Source organism: Callithrix jacchus, chromosome 6 (genome assembly GCF_049354715.1).
Source record: "Callithrix jacchus isolate 240 chromosome 6, calJac240_pri, whole genome shotgun sequence".
Lineage (NCBI taxonomy): Eukaryota > Metazoa > Chordata > Mammalia > Primates > Cebidae > Callithrix > Callithrix jacchus.
In genome coordinates this window covers 10,564,664-10,588,743 of record NC_133507.1, presented here as the reverse complement: position 1 = coordinate 10,588,743, position 24,080 = coordinate 10,564,664, and the positions used below count along the sequence as shown (strand labels likewise).

Below are 24,080 nucleotides of genomic sequence, written 5' to 3'. Positions count from 1 at the left end.
CAATTTTCCTGCCTCAGCCTCCTTAGTAGCTGGGCCTACAGGCACACGCCACCATGTCCAGATAATTTTTGTACTTTTAGTAGAGATAAGGTTTCACCATGTTAGCCAGGATGGTCTCAATCTCCTGACCTCATGATCTGCCCACCTTGGCCTCCCAAAGTGCTGGGATTACAGGCATGAGCCACTGTGCCCGGCCAGGGAGGAAATATTGTCTATTCTCCTCTGCTCTCTGTGCTATCCTCGCTGACCCTTCCAGACCTGCCCTAACCCCCTAACAGGGCATCTATCTTCCTTCAGGAAATGCCTCATCGAGTTGCCTGAAGAGTCCCTTATTTATTTATTTATTATTTTTTGAGATGGAGTCTCACTCTGTTGCCCAGGCTGGGGTGCAATGGTGCGATGTCGGCTTACTGTAACTTCTGTCTCCTGGGTTCAAGATCAGCCTCCCAAGTAGCTGGGATTCCAGATGTGCACCTCTGCTCCTAGCTAATTTTTTTGCATCTTGAGTGGAGACGGGGTTTCACCATGTTGACCAGTCTGGTCTCAAACACTTTACCTCAGGTGACTCACCCACCTTGGTCTCCCAAAGTGCCAGGATTACAGGTGTGAGCCACCATGCCCGGCCTATTTATTTATTTGAGATGGAGTCTCCCTCTGTCCCCTAGGCTGCAGTACAGCGGCACTGACTCAGCTCACTGCAACCTCTGCCTCCTGGGTTCAAGTGATCCTCCTGCCTCAGCCTCCCAAGTAGCTGGATTACAAGCATGGGCCACCCACACTTGGCTAATTTTTGTATTTTTAGTAGAGATGAAGTTTCCCCATGTTGGCCAGGTTGGTCTTGAACTCCTGGCCTCAGGTGATCCACCCACATCAGCCTCCCAAAGTGCTGGGATTACAGGCATGAGCCACCACACCCAGCCGGAGTCCTTTTATTTTAAAAAACATAATAAAAATGTCCAAATACCAAGACATAGAGAGACTGGTACAGTGCACCTCCATGTAGACATCATGAAAGACGTTTTTCTGTAGCTGCACTGTGTAAGAACAGAACTACCATGCTAAACTCTGCAAAAAGTCAGTCCCATCTTATGTATGAGAGCCTTATTATTATTTGTTCCATTTTATAAATGAGGAACTGAGACCCAGAGAAGCTAAGCGACTTGACCAAGTTCACACAGCTAGTAAGGACAGAGCTGATGGCACATCCGCCCCTGTCAGGGCCACTGGAGGGTGCTACAGCCTCAGGGGTGGATGGAGCTTGGCTGGAGGCTATGGCAGGGAAAGGGGCATGTCTGTCTTATTTTTTGTTTGAGATAGAGTTTTGCTCTTGTTGCCCATGCTGGAGTGCAGTGGCACAATATCAGCTCACTGAAACCTCTACCTCCCAGGTTCAAGCAATTCTCCTGCCTCAGCCTTCTGAGTAGCTGAGATTACAGGCATGTGCCAGTACACCCAGCTAGTTTTGTATTTTTATTAGAGATGGGGTTTCTCCATGATTGTCAGGCTGGTCTCGAACTCCCAACCTCAGGTGATCCGCCTGCCTCGGCCTCCCAAAGTTCTGGAATTACAAGTGTGAGCCACTGCGCCTGGCCACGTGTCTGTCTAAACGGAGGGCTAGTCCCTGTGAGCTCGGCTACCCTTATAGCCTGCTTTGCTCTGAGCCCGGGCATCACTTATCAGGAGCTAGAGGAGGAGGCAAAATCCAAGAAAATTATCCCCAGAGAGGGACCACGGTGAAATGCAATAGTGTGGGTGCATGGACATTCATTTGCCATTTACGCTAACATCTATTCATTCGGTATTTACTGAGCACGGACTCTGTCCCAGCTCTGAAAATACAAACATGAGTGAGCCCTGCAGGCCAGGCCCCTTGGCCCCCTGCCCTGTAGGGGAGACTCCTGCCTCTCTGGGTGACTGGCTAGATGATCTCAAATGCCTTCATTGGAGTCACTGTTTCCTCACCTGTGAAATGGGGACAATGAGCTATTGAATTGTGCACTTTAAAGTGGCTAATGTTATTGTTATGGGTATATACAAAACAGCCTCTTTACAGCAAGACTGTTGTGAAGATGAAGTCAGCTCACACACATATGGGCCTTGGTGTTGCTATGCTTTCAGATAGATCCCTAGACGGCTCTGGTTTGTGGGTACTCTTTGGTCTCATGAGTAGGTTTCTGGCCAGGCCTGGTGGCTCATGCCTGTAATCCTGGCACTTTGAGAGGCTGAGACTGGCAGATCACTGGAGATCAGGAGTTCGAGACCAGCCTGGTCAACATGGTGAAACCCCGTCTCTACTAAAAATACAAAAATTAGCCAGGTGTGGTGGTGCATACTTGTAATCACAGCCACTTGGGAGTGAAGCAGGAGGATAGATTGAACCTAGGAGGCAGAAGTTACAGTGAGCCAAGATCATGCCACTGTACTCCAGCCTGGGTGACAGAGCAGAGTGACATTCCATCTCAAAAAAATAAAAATTAAAAGAAAAAAAAAAGAGTAGGTTTCCCAGAGGGAAAGCGGAGGCTGGAGTGCAGATCGTGCTGCTGGTCTCTAGGGCTGGAAGCACGTGTGGATGGACCCCACTCCTAACCGCCATGCCCATCCCTTCTAATACACCCACCCTAGTAAGTGCAGGGTCAAGAATATCTGGAGAGTAACAACAGATTAGAGACATACCCAGATCCTCCTCTTGTGCTTAACCCCTGTGTCTTTCACTCCAGTGGGTTCCCGCAAGAGAAAGAACAGTTTGCTCCTCTCGCCTTGGTAACAAGCTCTTCCTAAGGACCTGCCATGTCCAAAGTTCCCACAGAAAGTTGCATGGGTTCCCGTGTACCTGCTGGAGGGGAGAGGTGTGAACAAGAGCTTTGCCCGGTACTGCTATGAACTACCCTGAAATAAATTAATTTGTTCTGTGCTACAGGAATGCTACAAAGCTTCTTCTTTTAAAGTGGCAGAAAATGTCTTCTAGTATTAATGAGGATGATCCGGGAGAGAAAAAAAAGTCTCTAGAAAGATGTTTTCTTCTTCCAGAATGATAGGCTGTCTACGTTTCTCCTGCCTCTTCCATGTTATTAAAAACCAGTTTGTTCCCATGTTCATGTGTGGCTCTAGGATTAGACCACATGCAAGAAATTCAACAATTGGAACTGGGATTGGAACTGGCGTCGGATTGGGGAGAAAAAAGTCCGCCAGCTCTATTTACAGAAACCCACATGGAAAGATAAATTGCACTGGGAAACTCTGACTGTCGAGTGAAATAATAATGCATCGTTGTGAAGTATTCTAAATCACATTTCTCAGTATCATTTTCCCCATTTGGCTGCTACCAGTAAACTGAGATATGCGATCCTATAGTGTAGTGCTGCTCTCCCTCTCCCCTAGAAGCTCACTGGGATTAGGAAATGCTAATGAATTAGGTGGCGCATGACTCTGAATATGCTATTATTACACCTACATTACAGATAAGAACCTGAATCATCAAAAACATTTAAATGATCTGCCTAGTGTCAAATTAGAAGTCACTGGTGATGGGTTGGGTGAGGTGGCTCACACCTGTAATCCCAACACTTTTGGAGGGCAAGGTGGGTGGATCACTTGAGGTCAGGAGTTCAAGACCAGCCTGGCCAACATGGCAAAGTCCTGTCTCTACTAAAATACTAAAATTGCCACTGGACATGGTGGTGGGCACCTGTAATCCCAGTTACTCGGGAGGGTGAGGTACGAGAATAGCTTGAACCCGAGAGGCAGAGGTTGCAGTGAGCCAAGATTGCGTCATTGTACTCCAGCCTAGGAGACAAAAGTGAGACTTGTCTCAAAAAAAAAAAAGTCACTGGGGATGATTTGGAAGGATCTGCTGCTCTACTTTGGCTGATGTAAATTCATAGTTTTCCCTAGCCCCAGGTCAAGCTTAACAGACAAAAATGAGAGGCAAGATATTTCCTGAACTCTCTAGCCTTCAGACCTCTCCCCATTATGGAAGAAAGGGGAGGCTGGGAGGAATCCTGTAGAGACAAAGGCAACTGGGAGGACCAGTGTGGGGACTGCACACCTGCTGTTGACTGACCGTTGCTAGGAGGACAGGGACAGAGGATTCCAAATGGAGAAACAGGCACATTGCTCCAGGGCTGCCACTGCAGGCCCCCGCTCAAAGTTGCTTAGAAGACCTGTATACTCTTTGACAAATAGCTCTGAGGGGCGTGGAGCAGGTGAGGATGCAGGGGTGCCTTGCACTGTCCCCGCTCTGTTCACCTTTTAAGACCAGGAGCCTGGAACAAGCTATGTCTCCCAAAGACTGCTGAGAAGAGACCACTCACATCACTTTTAGCTGAGACCAAGAAAGGAAGGAAAGCCTGGGAAACTTGGAGAGGGTGCTGGATCCTGAAAACGTTGTCATTTCAACCCTGGGAGGGCTTTTATGTTTGTGGGAGATGGAGGCCTACATGCATCTTTGGGAAGGTGTTTCTCTGGGTTCGGGAAAAGCCACTCCGACAAGCACACACTTAGGGAGGCCCTCTGCCTCACGCAGGTGCAGTGTGCTTCTTGAACCACCAACGGCATCCAACCTTCTGATGTGATCTCTTTGGCCTAACCAATGTTTTGAAAACAAACAAGTTCACAGTTAAAAATTAGAATCTCTAAGGCTGGGTGCAGTGGCTCACTGAACCTGTAATCTCAGCTCTTTGGGAGGCTGAGGCAGGCGGATTGTGAGGTCAGCAGTTCGAGACCAGCCTCTCATGTAACTCCATCTCTACTAAAAATACAAAAATTAGTCAGGCGTGGTGGCGCATGCCTGTTATCCCAGCTACTCAGGAGGCTGAGGCAGGAGAATTGCTTGACCTGGGAGGTGGAGGTTGCAGTGAGCTATGATTGCTCCACTGCGCTGCAACCTGGGCAACAGAGTTAGAGTCCGTCTCAAAAAAAAAAAAAAAAAAAAAAAAAAATCAGAATCTCCTTACTTCTTTCGTTTTTTTTTTTTTTTTTGGTCTTTTATTTTATTTTATTTTATTTATTTATTTTAAGAGACAGGGTGTCGCCACGTTGCCCAGGCTGGAGTGCAGTGGCTATTCACAAGCACGATCCCACTACTGATCAGCACAGGAGTTTTGACCTGCTCCATTTCCAACCTGGGTCGGTTCACCCCTCCTTAGGCAACCTGGTGGTCCCCTGCTCCAGAGAGGTCACCATATTGATGCTGAACTTAGTGCAGACACCCAATCGGCATAGCGCACTACAGCCCAGGACTCCTGGGTTCAAGCGATCCTCCCGCCTCAGCCTCCCGAGTAGCTGGGACTACAGGCACGCGCCACCAAGCCCAGCTCGTTTTTTTGTTTTGTTTTGAGAGGGAGTCTCACTCTGTCACCCAGGCTTTAGTGCAGTGGCATAATCGCAGCTCACTGCAACCTCTGCCTCCCAGGTACAAGCCATTCTCCTGCCTCAGCCTCCCAAGTAGCTGGAACTACAGGGCATGCTCCACCGTGCCCAGCTAATTTTGGTATTTTTAGTGGAGACAGGGTTTCACCATGTTGGCCAGGCTGGTCTCAAACTCCTGACCTCAAGTAATCCACCCACCTCAGCCTCCCAAAATGTTGGGATTACAGGTATAAACCACCATGCCCAGCCTTACTTCTTTTTTCTTAAAGCAACAAAACCTGAAAATCGAGCATCACTGCACCTGCATTTGCATGTGGATCTGTGTGATAATGGTTATTTTCCCCAAAATCCTGGAAGCTTCATGAAGGCAGCCTCCAAGACTGTCTCACTCACCCTGCACCCCCAGCACCCGACACAGTATGAGGCATGCCACCAAGTCTCTCCTTAATGCCAGTGAATGCCACGGAAGACAGGGCGAAGCAGTGGGGGACTGCAGCTGATAAACAGGACTATGGGCACATTGGAGGTTCCCCTTCTAGGACTTCAAGGAATAATTTAGGGGAAATTTCCAGGGCTTAAGAGTCCTATAGCTGAGGTAGAGTCAAGACAGGACAGAGTTCACAGAAAGGATAAGCAATATTTTATCAGAGGTCCCCCAGAACCCTTGATCCTGAGTCAAGGATCAGGAGCAAGCAGTTCATAGGAGAGGTGATTTCAGGGGGCACTGGTAAGGGACTGGGGAAGGAGGAGGCAGGAGTGGGGAGGAAGCCAGTCATTTTCAAGTTATCACTGTGGCCACTGAAGCACATCCCACCCCCCACAAGAATTCTGCATGTGGTTAAAACACATTCTTAGAGTTATTCTATCTGAGCAGTGAGGGAGTTGGGGTATTTATACACCCACTCCAGTTGATCATTGATCCAGGGTTGCTCTGAAGGGTCTGCTGAGTGGTCAATAGAGATGGCTTCTGCAGCAAGAGAAAAACTCAGACAGAAACACAGGTGCTGGCAGTTGCAGAGCAATGAGTATGAGCAGGGCACAGTCAGCACCTGCTTCACTAAGGAAGCGTCCGTTGTGAAAAGTAAAAAGTTCCTCTTCAAAGTTTCCCCTTTTGTTAAAGAATACATAATAAGTGTTAAAAATAATAGTTTCTTTTAAAAACTAACTTCCTTCAAGCTTCCTTGCTTTTTACTAATAACTCTTCATTAAGCCCTATGTAGCTGTTAAATATAGTAAGGGAATAAGTACATTCTGTGTCCTTGTGCTTTAACCAAGTTATTTGTTCTGGCCTATCGCCTGCTCAGACATATTTGAACATGCCCAGGCGTTTCCTGGCTTACAGCCTACACCTCTTCCTTATTTGGAAATGTTATTCTCCTAGTTTCCCATAAACAACCTCCTTCCTTTCTTTGTTCTCCATCAAGCATTTACCTATTTAGAAAAGTTTTAAGTTTTTAGCCAGTCAGGATCAGTCTAGATTGTGAGGTCCAGCTCCAGCCAATGGAGACAGGACACAGCAGTAAGGACCCAATGCATCAGCAACAAAAAAAACCTCTGCCTTTGTTTGGTGTGTTCTCACGACAATCAAGCTTCTGAGAAGCACCCTTTCTGCAGAAAGTAAAATTGCCTTGCTTAGAAAAGTTCTTTGTCTCACTGCTGGTTCTTCTTTTTTTGGCACCGAGGAACAAGCATTTGTTCCCAACACCATTTACCCCATTCTCACTGTGGCATGAGAGAGAGCTGAGTGAGAGCTGAGGTTCTACTCTAAAGCTTCTCAACATCCATTTTGCATTTTGTGGCTCTCTGGAAGTGCTCTCGGAAGTCCTGGACAGAGGCTCAGGCTAGTCTTGTATAGAATTTATGTTTATGGCTTGACCATGTCTCTACTGCCATTTCATTCATCATTTCACTTAATAACCTCTCAAACACTTATTGAATCTCTTTGTTTGGCAGGCAGTGACCTAGAGGCTGGGGTACAAATAGCAGATAAAATACAATCTCTGCTGTGAAGTACTTTATAAAGCTGTATTTCCCAGGATTGAGTGAGGTGCTAAATGCCAAACAAGATACTTTGTTAAATAGGTTTGAAAAGCTTTGCAAAATACCGCCTCTTCTTGGATAACCACAAAGTACACTGACCTATTAAAGGCTCTGAGGATGTCTGCAGAAAAGACACCTGTTTAACTATTTTACCTAGGATTTTCCACACTTATTTGGCATTGGAGCCCTTTTATACCAAATTACCTTTATTAATATCCCAAGGAACTTGAATTCTGTGGAACATACTTTGACAAAGTTATTGGATTTCCATCTAACCCACTGAAGGCCTTAATAGAGAAAAAAAAAAGGAGGCTGAGTAAGCAAGGATTCACTCTTTCTCCCTACTGGTCTTTGAGCTGGGACATCAGTTCTTTGCCATCGGAATTGGACTTGAACTAGAACCTACACTATTAGCTCTCCTGGTCTCAGGCCTTTGGCCTCAAAACTGGAAAGACACCATCAGTTTTCCTGTGTGTCCAACTGGCCAACAGCAGATTTTATGGAACTTCTCAGCCTCCATCATCATGTGAGTTGATTCTTTGTAATATATGATATATCCTGTTGCTTCTGGTTCTCTGGAGAACCCAAACTGATACAGATTTTGGTAGATATTTTCGATAGGATGGCCTGCAGGGCCTCACAGCTTACAGACTGCTTTATAGACATATAGGTACAAAGGAAATCTCAAATCCTTCACATTAATTACCTGCTCTGGGATATAGACACTATCTGCCTCCTCATGGAGTCAGAGTAAGTTCTCGGAAATATATAAATTGTATATTCACTAAAAACACTACATGTAAATTCCGATGGGAAGAAGCCCACATAACAGAAACACTGATACAGTAATTACCCTTAGTTTGGGAGCCAATTTTTTTCCAAAATTGTCCTTAAATTGTTTCTTGACTTTGCCCTTAATCATTACATGTTAAACACTCAGGAACTCAGCATATGGCTCTTTAATGAACCAGCAGTGCATGACCAAAGTGTGGAGGTTGGTGTTTATTTTGAGATCAAAGGGAGAAAAATGAAACCCAGAGGTACTTTTCTTCGGAAAAAAAAAAAAAAAATCACACTATTGTGTGTTAGGGTGACGGGAATCTTCTTAACAGTTTTCTCCTGACTGTCCTATTTATTCCCACCGCAAATCTGAATCTATACATAGGATTTAAATATCACCCCCTCTGGCTGTTTACTACACAGCCAATTATTTACTTTTAATTAAGAGATTTCCAAAGAGTGTCCTTCCATTTCATCCTCGCAGCCAGACAACAGAGGGTGTGGCCTTTCCACAAAGAATGACTTTCTGTAATTCACATCCAAGAAAAGACACAGAAACAGGAAGAGACTAAGGAGCAGTTCCTGCTTTGACTTGAAGGAAAGCCAGGCTTAAAGATGATATTTTTTCCCCAAAGAACTTAAAAAAAAAAAAAAAAAAAAAAATGCTGTATGCTCACTACATGGTGCAGGATGAGGCCAGAACCTGGCACAATTCCTGCTCCCAGGTCGTTTCGTTCAATCTTTGCTTGCTTCCTGCTGGCCTCGGTCCTTCACCTCCCAGAGTTCTGCAAAAACCTGGTTGTTGAAATGCTGTCGTGTGGATAACACGCCATCTAGTGGTCAATAGGACAATTGCAAAAATAGCTTCCTAGGTTCTATGCCAAACTATTCCAAAACTGGGCTTCAGACCTTAGTTACCTATGCCATTGGTTCTCAGGCTTTTTCTCACATTAAAATCACCTGGGAGGCCTTTAAAAATCTGATGTCCAGGCCATACCGCATCACAATTAAATAAGAATCTCTGGGTGTGGGGCCCAGACATCAGCATTTTTAAAACTTTTCAGGTGATTCCAAAGGGCAGCCAAGCTTGAGAACTGGTGACTTTTGCAACCAAAATAGTTAAAAGGCAGAAACACTTTATGCGGTGATTATAAAGCACATGTATCATAAAAAAGTTTTATTTATCCACCATATATGAAGGTTGCTTTTTTTCCTTCTTCTTCCTTTTAATTGGATTTTATTTATTTATTTATTTATTTATTTAAACAGGGTCTCACTCTGTCCTCCAGGCTGGAATGCAGTGGTGTGATCTTGGCTCACTGCAACTTCTGCCTCCTGGGTTAAAGTGATTCCTACGCCTCAGCCTCCCGAGTAGCTGGGACTACAGGCATCTGCCACCACGCCAGGCTAATTTTTGTATTTTTAGTAGAGACGGGGTTTTGCCATGTTGACCAGGCTGGTCTCAAACTCCTGGCCTCAAGTGATCCACCTGCCTTAGTTTCCCAAAGGATTGGGATTACAGGCATGAGCCACTATGCCTGGCTCATAACAGTACTTTAAAACTTGCTTTTTCAACTTAATATGTTATGGATCTCTCATGTAGTCAATATGCTAGATCTAATGCATTTTCTTTTTTGAAAAACTTTTATTTTAGGTTTAGGGGTACATGTGCATGTTTGTTATGTAGGTAAACTCATGTCACGGGGGTTTGATTTACATATTATCTTCTCACCTAAGTCCTAAACCTAGTACTCAATAGTTATTTTTTCTGATCCTCTTCTTTTTCCCACTCTCCACCCTCAGGTAGTCCTCGGCATCTGTTTTCTTTTTGTGTCCATGTCTTCTCATCATTGAGCTCCAATTATAAGTGACAATATGCGGCATTTGGTTTTCTATTCCTGCATTAGTTTGCTAAGGATAATGGCCTCCATCAACGTTCTTGTAAATGGCATGATCTTGTTCTTGTGGCTGTATGGTCTTCCATGGTGTATATCTACCATATCTTCTTTATAAAGTCTACTGTTGATGGGCATTTAGGTTGATTCCATGTTTTTGCTATTGTGAATAGTGCTGCAGTGAACACAAGTGTGCATGTATCTTTATAATAGAATGATTATATTCCTTTGGGTATATACCCAGTAATGGGATTGCTGAGTTGAATGGCAGTTCTGTTTTTAGCTCTTTCAGGAATCGCCACGCTGCTTTCCACAATGACTGAACCAATTTACACGCCCACCAACTGTGTAAGCATTCTTTTTTCTCCACAACCTCATCAGGATCTGTTATTTTTTGACTTTTTAGTAATATCCATCCTGACTGGTGTGAGATGGTATCTCGTTGTAGTTTTGATTTGCATTTTTCTTTTTTTTTGAGACGGAGTTTTCGCTCCTGTTACCCAGGCTGGTGTGCAATGGCATGATCTCGGCTTACCGCAACCTCCGCCTGCTGGGTTCAAGCAATTCTCCTGCCTCAGCCTTCTGAGTAGTTGGGATTACAGGCACGCACCACCATGCCCAGCTAATTTTTTGTATTTTTAGTAGAACGGGGTTTCAACTTGTTGACCAGGATGGTCTCGATCTCTTGACCTCGTGATCCACCCGCCTCGGCCTCCCAAAGTGCTGGGAATACAGGCTTGAGCCACCGCGCCCGGCCTGATTTGCATTTTTCAAATGATCGGTGTTATTGAGCTTTTTCTCCTGTGCTTCTTGGCCACATGTCTGTCTTCTTTTGAAAAGTGTCTGTCCATGTTCTTTGCTCACTTTTTAATTGGGGTGTTCGTTTTCTCCTTGTAAATTTCTCCTTATAGATGCTGAATGTTAGACCTTGCATATGTTTTCTCCCATTCTGTGGTTGTCTGTTTACTTTGTCGATAGTTTCTTTTGCTGTGCGGAAGCTCCCAAATTTTATTGGATCCCATTTGTCATTTTTTTCTTTTGTTGCAATTGCTTTTGGTGTCTTCATCATGAAATCTTGCCAGTCCCTATGTCCAGAATGGTATTGCTTAGGTTGTCTCCCAAGGTTTTTATAGTTTTGGGTTTTCCATTTAAGTCTTGAATTCATCTTGAGTTGCATATGGTGTAAGAAGGGGTCCAGTTTCAATCTTCTGCATGTGACTAGGCAGTTATCCCAGCACCATTTATCAAATAGGGAGTTCTTTCCCCATTGCTTGTTTTTGTCAGCTTTGTCAGAGATCAGATGGTTGTAGGTGTGTGGCCTTATTCAATGCTATTCCTATCAAGCTACCAAGGACATTCCTCACAGATCTAGAAAAAACTATTTTAAAATTCATATGGAACCAAATAAGAGCCCCAAAAGCTAATGCAATCCTAAGCAAAAAGAACAAAGCTGGAGGCATCACCTTACCTGACTTCAAATTATACTACAGGGCTACAGTAACCAAAACAGCATGGTACTGGTACAAAAACAGACATGTAAACCAATGGAACAGAACAGAGAGCCCAGAAATAAGGCTTAACTCATTTTCAATAGCTATGAAAAATGAAAAACCATCTGTAAATATGTTTACATTAAGGTATAACATCCACCTGTGGATTTCTTTGGTTAGGTGGTGTATGTGTTTGACATTTAACCAAAGCTTCTGACCAGCTTTCTTTGTCCAAAGGACAGTAATTCACTCTCCCTCTAACATTGTATGAACTATTTCATCTACACCTTCATAAGCACTGAATGCTATCAAGCTTTTTAATTCTTGCCAATATGATTTGTGAGAAATGCTATAGTGTTACCTTATAAAATACACTGCATTTCCCTATCTAGTTAGTCTAGGGATCTTTCAAATATTTATTGACCATTTTCCTTTTCCTTCCTATGTTTGCCCAGTCATGTCCTTTATGTGTATTTCTATTGGGTTTCTTCCCCTTATCAGTTGCAAGAGTTCCTTATATAATACAGATTTTAACTCATAAATCAAGAATGTTGCAGACATTTTTCCCAATCTGTTCTTGTGCTTTAACTTTTATTACTTCTTTTTCTTTCTTTTTTCTTGAGATGAAGTTTGCCCTGTCACCACTTTGGAGTGCAGTGGCGCAATCCTGGCGCACTGCAACCTCCGCCTCCCGGGTTCAAATGATTCTCCTGCCTCAGCCTCCTGAGTAGCTGGGACTGCAGGTGTGCATCACCACGCCCAGCTAATTTTTGTATTTTTAGTAGAGACGGGCTTTCAACATGTTGGCCAGGATGATCTCAATCTCTTGACCTTGTGATCCACCCGCCTCGGTTTCCCAAAGTGTTGGGATTACAGGCGTGAGCCACCACGTCCAGTCTAATTTTATTACTTTTTGTTTATTTATTTATTTGAGATCAGGTCTTGCTCTGTTGCCCAGGCTGGAGTGCAGTGGCCCAATCACAAACTCCTGGGCTCAGGCAATTCTCCCACTTCTGCCTCCATGCCTGGCTAATTTATACATTTTTTTGTAGTGACAGGGTTTCCCTATGTTGGCCTGGCTTCTCTTGGACTCTTGGAGTCAAGTGATCCTCCCACCTTGGCCTGGCAAAGTGTTGGGATTATAGGCATGAGTCACTGCACCTGTCCATGGTTTAACTTTTTATAGTCAAATGTGTCTTTTCTCTTCTGGATTCTAGATTTCCTGTAATGCATAAGCAATGCCCCCCACCCTGCCATGCCCCTCATCTTGAAATTATACACACGTTCTCCTAAATTCATTCTATTATCTTTTGTTTTCTTTTTCATTTAGGATTAATTCATTCATAATGCTTTTATTCATGGCTGGAGGTGTTCTTTTCCAGATCAATCACCAATTATGTTAGTAGCATAAATAAATAAACCATTTTCTCTCCCACTGAACTAAAATGCCATCTTTATCATGTATTAAATTTGAATATATACTCAGATTTTTTTTGACTTTCTGGTCTTCTGATCTGTACACTTATTTATAAGCTAAAATCACACCGTTTTAAAAATATTATATTAGATTTGTAGAAAGTTTTAATAGCTGGCAAGGGAATCCTACGTCACTGTCTTTTCACAATTAACTATTTTTGTTGTCACCTCTAAAACATTTAGAATTTCTCCAATATAAATGCTAAATATGTTTTTATAGCCCCAGGAAAACACCACTGATATTCTGATTGGAATTAATTTAAGGTACCTATCTATTTAAAAATCATTGACATTTATGATGATTAATTCTTCCCATTCAAGGACACACTGTGTCTCACAATTAGTTGAAATATGGTTTTTATGCCCTGTAACAAAATGCTGTGGATTTCTTCATGGAGGTCTCATAATTTCTGGCTAGTTTTAATAGTTAATTTTTCTAAGTAAACAATATAATGGCTATAGAGCACTTAACCCAAAAATCCAGTGTATAGTAAGTATTACAAATGTTAGGTATAAAATTATTGTTGTTATTTTTATTATTAACTTTACTTATTCTCATTAAGTAAAATCATAGAAAAGATAAAGCCTGGAAAAGCTCTCTGCCAGTTAACTCACACGGATCCTCGATATTGTAAAAATGTCATTTCTCCCCAAAATCAATCTATAGAACCAATACAATTCCAATAAAAGTTCCAGGAGATTGTATGTGTGTGTGTAAATTCACAAGTTGCTTGTAAAATTTGTAGAGAAAGACGAAGAACCAAAAATAAGCTAATCTTGAAGGAAAATAAGAGGACTTACACTAAAGGACATTGAGACTTCTTTTGAAGCTCAATCATTAAGACAATGTGGTATTTGGAGCAAGTTTACACAAACGACGAATAGAACAGAATAGTCTAGAGGTCCACACACATGCACAATTTATGACAGAAGTGACAAGTCATAGCAATGGGAAGGTAGGATCTTTTCAACAAATAGTGTTGGGTCAATTAGAAATCTATGTTTATGTTAATTTCTACAAACATTTTATACTAAAATCAGTTCCATACAGATTATAAGCCAAAATATAAAAGGTAAAACAAGAAAACATGTAAAAGACAACAGAGGAGAATGCCTTCATGACCTTGGGATAGACAAAGATTTCTTTCACAGAATGCAAATAAATAAATAAATAAATAAAAAGGGAAGAAGAAGAAAGTAAAAAACATTGGCTGGGCATGGTGGCTCACGCCTGTAATCCCAGCACTTTGGGAGGCCAAGGTGGATGGATCGCTTGAGTTCAGGAGTTCAAGACTAGTCTGGTCAACTTGGTGAAACAGTCTCTACCAGAAATACAAAAATTAGCCAGGCATGGTGGTGGGCAACTGTAATCTCAGCTACTCAGGAGGCTGAGGGTGGAGAATAGCTTGAACTCAGCAGGTGGAGGTTATAGTGAGCTGAGATCACACCACTGTAGTGCAGCCTGGGTGACAGAACAAGACTCCATCTAGGGAAAAAAAAGTGAGTAAATAATTAATAAATTGGGCTACATTAAGATTAAGAACTTCTGTTTATTGAAAGGGACCATTATTTGGTTTAAAATAAGAAAATCAATCAATGCAATATGCCATATCCTTAGAATAAAAGAGAAAAAACAACATGATCATCTCAATAGATGCACGAAAAGCATTTTACAAAATCTACCACCCTTTCATAATAAAAACACTCAACAAACTAGGTAGAAGGGAACTCCCTTAACCTAATAAAGGGCAGCTATGAAAACCTTGCAACTAACATCATTCTTAATAAAGGAAGACCTACTGGTGAAAAGGCAAAAGACCTAAGAGTCTTCTAGATCAGGAACAGAGCAAAGATGTTCATTATTTCTATTCATCACTGTCCCAAAGGCTCTAGCCAGGGCAGTTAGGCAAGAAAGTAAACTAAAAGGCATCTAGACTGGAAAGGAAGAAGACTTATCTCTATTTGCAGATGATATGATCTTGTATACAGTAAATTTTAAGGGATACATACTGAAGAAACTTACTAGAATAAATGAGTTTACCAGTTTTTGCAGAACACAAGATCAACATACAAAAATCCATTGTATTTCTAAATATGAGTAATGAAGAATTCAAGATGAAATTAAGAAAATAATTCCATTTATAGTACCATCACAGGGAGTAATACAGGAGTAAATTTAACAAAAGATGTGCAAGAGTTGTATATTGAAAAGTACAACACATTGTTGAAAGAAACTAAAGAAGAGTTAAAGAAATAAAAAGACATCCATGTTCATGAATTGGAGCACTTAATATTGTTAAGATGACAATATTCTCCAAATTGATCAACAGATCCAATTCAATTCCTACCAAAATCCCAGATGCTTGCTTTGCAGAACATGAAAGCGGATCCTGAAATTCATATAGAATTTTCTGATTCAAGGGACCCAGAATAGTCAGAACAATCTTGAAAAAAAAGAACAAAGTTGGAAGACTCAAACTTCCTTGACTTCAAAACTTATTACAGAGCTAGAGCAATCAAGGGTTTGTGTACTGGGATAAGGATGGCCACATAGATAAATGAAACAGAATTGAAGATCCAGAAATAAACCCTCGCATTCATAGTCAATTGATTTTTAACAAGCATGCTGAGGCAATTTAAGGGTGGGAAGGAACATTCTTTCCAATAAACAGTGCTGAACAACTGAAGATCCACATGGAAGGAGTGAAATTGGATCCCTGCCTCACACCATACCCCAAAATTGACTTAAAATGGATCATACACTAAAGCTAAAACTATCAAACTCTTAGAAGGAAACATAGGTGCAAATCTTTATGATTTCAGATTAGCCAATGATTCCTTAGACATGATACCAAAAGTACAAGTAACCAAAGAAGAAATAGACAAATTGGACTTCTTTGAAATTAAAAACTTTTATACCTCAAAGGATGCCATCAAGAAAGTGGAAGACAACCCATAGAATGATAGAAACTATTTGCAAATCATATATGTGATAAGAGACTTGCAGTCAGATATAACTCTTACAACTCAACAATGAAGAAAATAATAATCCAATTAAAAAATAAGCTAAGGATTTGAATAGATATTTCTTTCCTTTTTTTTTTTTTTTTTTTTTTTTTGAGATGGAGTTTGGCTCTTGCTACCCAGGCTGGAGTGCAATGTGTGATCTCGGCTCACCGCAACCTCCGCCTCCTGGGTTCAAGAAATTCTCCTGCCTCAGCTTCCTGAGTAGCTGGGATTACAGGCATGTGCCACCATGTCTGGCTAATTTTTGTATTTTTACTAGAGATGGGATTTTACCATGTTGGCCAGGCTGGTCTTAAACTCCTGGCCTCAAGTGATCCTTCTGCCTTGGCTTCCCAAAGTGCTGGGATTACAGGCATGAGCCATCACACCATGCTGAATAGACATTTCTTCAAAGAAGATATACAAATTGCCAATAAGCAGATGAAAAGATGCTAAACATTATTAATCAGGAAAATGCAAATCAAAAACCACAATTAAATACCGCTTTCTATTCTCTAGGATAGCTGTAATAAAAAAGATAGACAATAACAAGTGCTGGCAAGGATGTGGAGAAATTGAGCCCTCATACCTTGCTGATGGGAATGTCAAATGGTAAGAGCCTGCTGTTAAGAACAGTTTTGTCATTCCTCAAAACATTAAACACAGTTGCATAGGACTCAACAACTCCACTCCCAGTGATAAATTCAAAAGAATTGACAACATGTTCACACAAAAACCTGTATACCAGTGTTCATAGCAGCATTATTTATAATGACCAAAGAGCAGAAAAAATTCAAATGTCCATCAGCTGATGAACTGATAAAATATATTTTATATATATATATAATGAATACACATGTCAAACATGGATGAACTTTGAAAACACTTTGCTAAGTAACAGAAGCCAGACACAAAAGGTCACATGTACTGTATGATTCTATTTTTATGAAACATCCAAAATAGGCAAATCCAGAGAGACAAAGTTTAGGTTAGTGGTTGCCAGGGATGAGAGGAGAAGGGAATGGAAAGTGACAGTTAAAGGGAATGGAGTTTCTTGGGGGATGATACAAATGTTCTGGAATTGGATCATGGCGATGAATGAACAACCTCGTGAATATACCAAAAAACACTGAAACATACGCTGTAAACGTGTATTTTATGGTATGTGAATTAGAACTCAATTTTTAAAAGATCTCATTAAGAAAAAGAAAAGGCAAGACTCAGCGTGCGAGGAAATATTTGCAATGTGTAACCATAGAGGTACAAACGTAGAAACAAGAAAGGACTTGTATTTCATACATACAAAGAACAAAGCGGCCGGGCGCAAAGAACAAAGCGGCCGGGTGCAGTGGCTCACGCCTGTAATCCCAACACTTTGGGATGCCAAGGTGGGCAGATCACTTGAGCCCAGTAGTTCGAGACAAGCCTGGGCAACATGGGGAAACTGAACTCTACAAATACAATAATTAGCTGGGTGTGGTGGTGCGCACCTGCAGTCCCAGCTACTCAGGGGGCTGAGGTGGAAGATCATTTGCGCCCAGGAGGTCAAGTGATGGTGCCACCTCACTCCAGCCTGGTGACAGAGTGAAATCTTTTCTCCAAACAAATCAAAACAAAGAAAGAAACAAAAAAGCAAATCAATGAGCAAAAGACACACAGCCCTGCAGAAAAATGAGCAAAAGATGTGGACGCTTCACAAAAGATGGTATTAATATAGCCAATAAATATATGAAAAAAAAATGTTCAATTTCACTAGTAATGAGAAAACTGTAAGACCCTAATCCTAACTCTAAGACCACTCCTCACCATAACCCTAAACCTTAACTCTAAATCCTATCATAATGGCTACAATTTAAAATTTAAAACTCTTGGGACATTGCCCTTTCTCTCGTCCCCAGAGGGAACCACAGCTCTCGAGGCTACTCCATAGCTTGTTTGTGTTTGAGTTTGAATGGTGTATTATTTTGTATCTGGCTCCTTTCACTCAACCTTGTTTGTGGGATTCACTGACACTGCTATGTCTTACACCAGGTCATTCATTTTGGTTACTCTGCTGTATCCCATTGTAAAATAGATCAGTTTACTTATTCATTGTTTCTGTTGCTGAGCATTTGGGTTGTTTCCAGTTCTGGTCTATTACAAATAACACTGCTGTGGGAAGTGAAAGAAGTCAGATACATAAGAATGCATACAGTGGCCAGGCATAGCGGCTCATACCTGTAATTCCAGCACTTTGGGAAGCCAAGGCAGGTGGATCACCTGAGGTCAGGAGTTCGAGACCAGCCTGACCAACATGACTAAACATTTTTTTAGTAGAAACGCTGTCTCTACTAAAAATACAAAAATTAGCTGGGCATAGTGGCGCATGCCTACAATCCCAGGTACTTGGAAGGCTGAGGCAGGAGAATCACTTGAACCTGGGAGGCAGAGGTTGCAGTGAGCTGAGATTGCACCACTGCTGCATGAGACTTCATCTAAAAAAAAAAAAAACCAGAAAAGATATTTCCAAACTATCCTAAATTCTGTTACATGGACACAAAAAAGATATTTGTTCCATTATAAGTTTCTGGAGAAATCAGAATGAAAAGCCCCATGCCAGTATTACTTCAACAATCCCTGAAAAATGCCTTTGGTGAAGCACACTGAAGAGCTAATGCTTTATACACGGGCATCGCCACTTGGCATCTGGAGTGTTACTTGCATTTGCTATATTTTAATTTATTAGAATATGTATTTTAGAGCAGTAGGCTGGAAATCTGACATATATACTGATTTTTTTTATCACATTGTCAGATAAGGGTGTTTCTTAATTCAGTGCCTTTCAGAAGAGAATAGAGCTGCTTGAAAATCGATTAAGTATATTTCATCATGCAATCCAGTCTCTTAGATGCACAGGAAACAATTTGCTGCTCCCTTGTTAGGATGGGCTGTGAGCCTGGCCAAGGCCATTTTTTTTTTTTTGACAGTTTCACTCTTGTTGCCCATGCTGGAGTGCAATGGCATGATCTTGGCTCACTGCAACCTCCCCACCTCCCAGGTTCAAGCAATTCTCATGCCTCAGCCTCCCCAGTAGCTGGAATTACAGGCATGTGCCACCATGCCAGGCTAATTTTTGTATTATTAGTTGAGATGGGTTTCTCCATGTTGGTTGGGCTGGTCTTGAACTCCCGACCTTAGGTAATCCGCCTGCCTTGGCCTCCCAAAGTGCTGGTATTACAGGCGTGAGCCACCGTGCCCTGGCCAAGGCCTTCCTGCCTAGACTCACTGCACAGTCGTATTTCTCTTCTGGAATCCTGCCACCCTCGAAGACACCATGGCCTCCCTGGTTGTTCCTTTGCCCAGGGTAGAGCCCAAGGGAACAGGGCACAGGAGCCCTTCCATGGGAAGCAGCACTTCACTCCTGGCCTTCTTGACAACTCTTCCACTCTGCCTAGGGGGAAGAATTTTTCCTGGCCTGGGGGTTCAAGGTAGAGGGCAAAAAGCTATGTTCTTCCTCCAGGAAAGTTCTCCCAGGTGTGCCTCATTCAGGAGGCTTCTTCTACACCCCAAGACTGAGGCATTGGAAAAGCTAAGGCTAGTGCCTGAATCTTTGCTCTTCCTTTCTGCTGATCATACTTCCCTAAGTGACCTTGAAAGCTGACATTATGGGGAAGGGGAATCTAGCTATGGGGAAGGGGAATCTAGCTACTCTCTCTTTCTTTCTTTCCTTCTTTCTTTCTCTCTCTCTCTTTTTTTTTTTGAGACAGACAAGTGCAATGGCACAATCTCGGCTCACCGCAACCTCTGCCTCCTGGGTTCAAGCAATTCTCCTGCATCAGCCTCCCAAGTAGCTGGGATTACAGGTGCGCACCACCATGCCCAGCTAATTTTTGTATTTTTAGTAGAGACGGGGTTTCACCTTGTTAACCAGGATGGTCTCGATCTCTTGACCTCATGATCCACCTGCCTTGGCCTCCCAAAGTGCTGGGATTATAGGCTTGAGCCACCGCGCCCGGCCCCTTCTCTCTCTCTTTCTTTCCTTCCTTCCTATCTTTCCCTCCCTCCCTTCCTTCCTTTTTTTCTTTTTTTTTCAGAGTCTTGCTGTTGTCTCCCAGGCTGGAGTGCAATAGTACAATCTCGGCTCACCACAACCTCTGCCTCCTGGGTTCAGGCAATTCTCCTGCCTCAGCCTCCTGAGTAGCTGGGATTACAGGCGCCCACTACCATGCCTGTTCATTTTTGTACTTTTGCTAGAGACAGGGATTCACCCTGTTGGGCAGGCTGGTTTCGAATTCCTGACCTCAAGTCATCCACCTGCCTCGGCCTCCCAAAGTGCTGGGATTACAGGTGTGAGCCACCGTGCCCGGTGAATCTGGCTATTATTTCAAATAACACCTACTCCCTCCCACACTGGCGCCCTTGGGTCTCTCGTGCCTGCTGTCTAATCAAATCCTAGAAAACGAGTGAGCCTCCACCCGCCTCAGTAGCCATGTCTGCCCAGGTATTCTAACCCTGTATTCTGCTATACGAAGTTCAACAGGAGTTACTCCCAGGTTTGAGTGTGGGATTATCTTTGAGTCTGGGGTTATCTTCACACCACTGCCTTCTACTAACTTGCCAGGTAAAAACTCAACTGGGATATGCTGTCCCTGCCTCCTCCGGGACAGCACGGTTTGATCCCTGTGTCAAAGCCCAGTGTGTACCCAGAAGTAAAAGCATATCTAGGACCCAAGATCTCCTGGTACTTGTCACCCTGTGACCCACTTTGACTCATCCTGTCACACTGAGCAAGTTGTTCAAAACTCTGTGGCTTGGTCTTGCTGTTGCAAAACATCAATGACATTTGCTCCCTCCCTTCCTGACAGTTATGTCGGGACAATAGGTGAAATACTGTACTGCCATCACTAGGAAAACAACAGCTTGTTGAACTCGAGACATTTTCACATCTATTACCGCATCTATCCACATACTTGGCTTCAGAAAAAATAATCCTCATGGGGTATATAAATATAAAGGAGGAGAAATTGCTCTTTAATACATGAAAAATACACTAGGTCCTGTATTCCCTAGCGCAGTATTTCCATTTTGATTGGTTTTTCTGCTGTTCACTCCCCAAGCATGTCTTTATTTCACAAGGGAAAAACTCACATGGTGGAGCCGCAGCGTGTTCAGCCCTGTGTTGTTTAGCAATTGGAAAGGGAGCTGTTGGAAGGAGCAAGGAATCTACCACAGTGATCTTGGTGAAGTAGCCAGGTTTGCCGAAATCAGCAGGAGGTTTGCAGCCAAAGAATGCTCCGGTCTTAAGTCCCCTGAAAGACTTGACTCTCAGACTGGGCATCCCTCTTCCGGCTTCTCCTTCTTCCCTCCAGCCGCACACATCCTATTTCTTACCCCTACTTCTCCTTTATTCCGCAGCAACACCTAAAGTCCAAAGTTTCCCATCCAGTTAAAATCATTTAGATTTTTTTTTTTTTTGAGATGGGGTCCTGCTATGTTATCTAGGCTGGCCTGGAACTCCTGGGCCCAAGTGATCCTCCTACCTCAGCCTCCTGAGTAGATGGAAATATGGGCATGGTGGCTTCAATCTTTTTGATCCAAGAGGCAACTGTTAAGTTCAAGATGGGGTTTCTCCAAATTACAACATTACTTAAATAAGAAAATACTGCAACAAGCCAGGCGCGGTGGCTCATGCCTGTAATCCCAGCACTTTGGGAGGCCAAGGCGGGTGGATCACGAGATCAAGAGATCGAGACCATCCTGGTCAACATGGTGAAACCCCATCTCTACTAAAAATATAAAAAATTAGCTGGGTGTGGTGGCACGTGCCTGTAATCCCAGCTACTCAGGAGGCTGGGGCAGGAGAATCGCATGAACCCAGGAGGCGGAGTTTGCGGTGAGCCGAGATCACGCCATTGCACTCCAGCCTGGGTTACAAGAGCGAAACTCCGTCTCAAAAAAAAAAAAAAAAAAATACTGCAACAAAAGCCCATTTGATAAAGCAAATGCTTTCAGAGCAACACACTTTTAATCGTTCAGAGTCATCTCCCACCCATCCACACCACTTTTCTTAGTTTTCCTCATTTCATTTCCCTTCCTCTCTTCTTTTTCTTCCTTTTTCTTTCTTTCTTCTCTTTCTTTTCTTTTTCTTCCTTTTTCTTTCTTTCCTCTCTCTTTTTCCTTCCTTCATTTTCTTTCTCTTTCTTTCTTCTCTCTCTCTCTCTCTCCCTTTCTTTCTTTCTTATTTTGATGGAGTCTTGCTATGTCACCCAGGCTAGAGTACAGTGGCACAGTCTCAGCATACTGCAACCTCCGCCTCCCTGGTTCAAGTGATTCTTCTGTCTCAGCCTTCCAATTAGCTGGGATTACAGGCATGCACCACCATGCCCAGCTAATATTTGTCTTTTCAATAGAGATGGTGTTTCACCATGTTGGTCAGGCTGGTCTTGAACTCCTGACCTCAGGTTATCCTTCCACCTTGGCCTCCCAAAGTGCTGGGATTACAGGCGGTGCTGGGATTACAAGGAGCCACCATGCCCCTTTTCCTAATTTCATTTTCATGTGCACTCCCATACTTTCAACAAATTTATGTTGAGGGTAACTTTCATGAAACATCAAATCTAGAGACCCATAGTGGGCAGAACAGACTCTTGCCCTCCAAATGTTCTTTGTCACCCTCAGAATTCTCTTTCTTCTTCTGGCCCCTTCTTACCATCTTCCCAAACTTATCACTGCACTTGTCATCAGCCTTTGTCATCAGCTGATGAGACCATCAACTGCTTGTTTTTATTTGGGGAAACCACCAGGGCTCAAGCTCACAGCCAGAGAAGATATGGGCCTCCTGAACTCACTCTCCATGCTTTTAATTTCCTCCCCAGCCCCCTGTTTATCATGGACGGAGGTCTCATTTAAAACAGAAAATCACTTCTTGTCACTTGTCCTGTCAAAAGTCTTCTGTTCATCTAGCTTGACCCGGTAGCCCCATTGCCCGGCTGTCTGTTTCCAACCTTCAGCTGTTTTTCTGGAGGTGACTTAGCAAGCTGCACTCACTCTTCTCCCCTGAGAGTTCCCTAGGCCCGTGGCTGCCTGGGAAGACATGTGCAAGTATTGCCACTGCTCAAGACGCATTTCTCATGATGAGGCAGAAGCGAAACATAGCAAGCCCATACATCATTTTCATTCACCACCGAGGAATTGCAAGTGTTGTGAAAGTGAAACACATTTGCATTATTCCAATCACCTAATTTATCTGGATTTCCACCTTCATTTGTGAAACAAAGGAGTCAGTGAAGCAAAATCAACGAAGCTTTGGGAACTCTTGTAAAAGTAAATAAAATAAATATTGTGACTCCACAATATGTTTTGACATATTTTGTATTATCTCTTCATGATTCAGGCTGGGGGCAGGAGGGGAAAGATGGGCAATTGCCGTAAATCAGGCTTTTCCTGAATGCGATAGCTATATTTCATGGACTTTAGGCTTACGCAATTTCAGAGCCAGAAACAATTTGTATGAGTTATCTATTGCTGTGTAACAAAGAACCTCAAATCAGCAAATATTTATTATCACACAGTTTCTGAGTGTCTAGAATCCAGGAGTGGCTTAGCTGGGTTGTTTGGGCTCTGATTCTTGCATGAGGCTGCAGTCAAGCTGTGGGCTAGGACTGAGGTTGTCTCAAGGATTGGCTGGGGCAGGTGAATCCACTTCCGAGCTCATTCGCACGGTTGCTGGCCGCCCTTGGTTCCTCACAGGCTGTGGGCCAGAGGCTTCAGTTACTCACTGGCTACATCTCCAAAGAGGTGCCCATGACATGACATCTAACTTCTCCCAGAGTGAGGGACCCAAAACAGAGAGAGAATGACCAAGAAAGAAAGCACAATACCTTTTAAAAGCCATCATCAGAAGCGACATACCGACCGCCCCAGGTACAATGACAAAGTAATGACAGGAGATGGGGATTGCTGGACACTGTCTTGGAGACTGGCTACCCCAGAACCTTAGAAATAATGCAGCCTGTTAAACGTGTGTGCTGAATGAAGAGACCCCCTA

The 24,080-nt window shown here is 42.9% G+C and overlaps 2 protein-coding genes across 2 annotated transcripts in view; both read right to left on the bottom strand.

The window, feature by feature from the left end:
• The window catches only part of LOC144576849 (uncharacterized), a 29,931-nt gene extending 5,989 nt beyond the window's left edge, over positions 1-23,942 (bottom strand). Inside the window, exon 1 of the mRNA XM_078329207.1 lies at positions 23,914-23,942. Within this exon, the coding sequence (XP_078185333.1) occupies positions 23,914-23,942 (29 nt within the window). The remainder of the gene's footprint in view (positions 1-23,913) is intronic.
• IGF1R (insulin like growth factor 1 receptor) overlaps positions 1-24,080 on the bottom strand; it is a 495,490-nt gene that overhangs the window by 456,380 nt on the left and 15,030 nt on the right. The gene's annotated exons all lie outside the window — the stretch shown is intronic.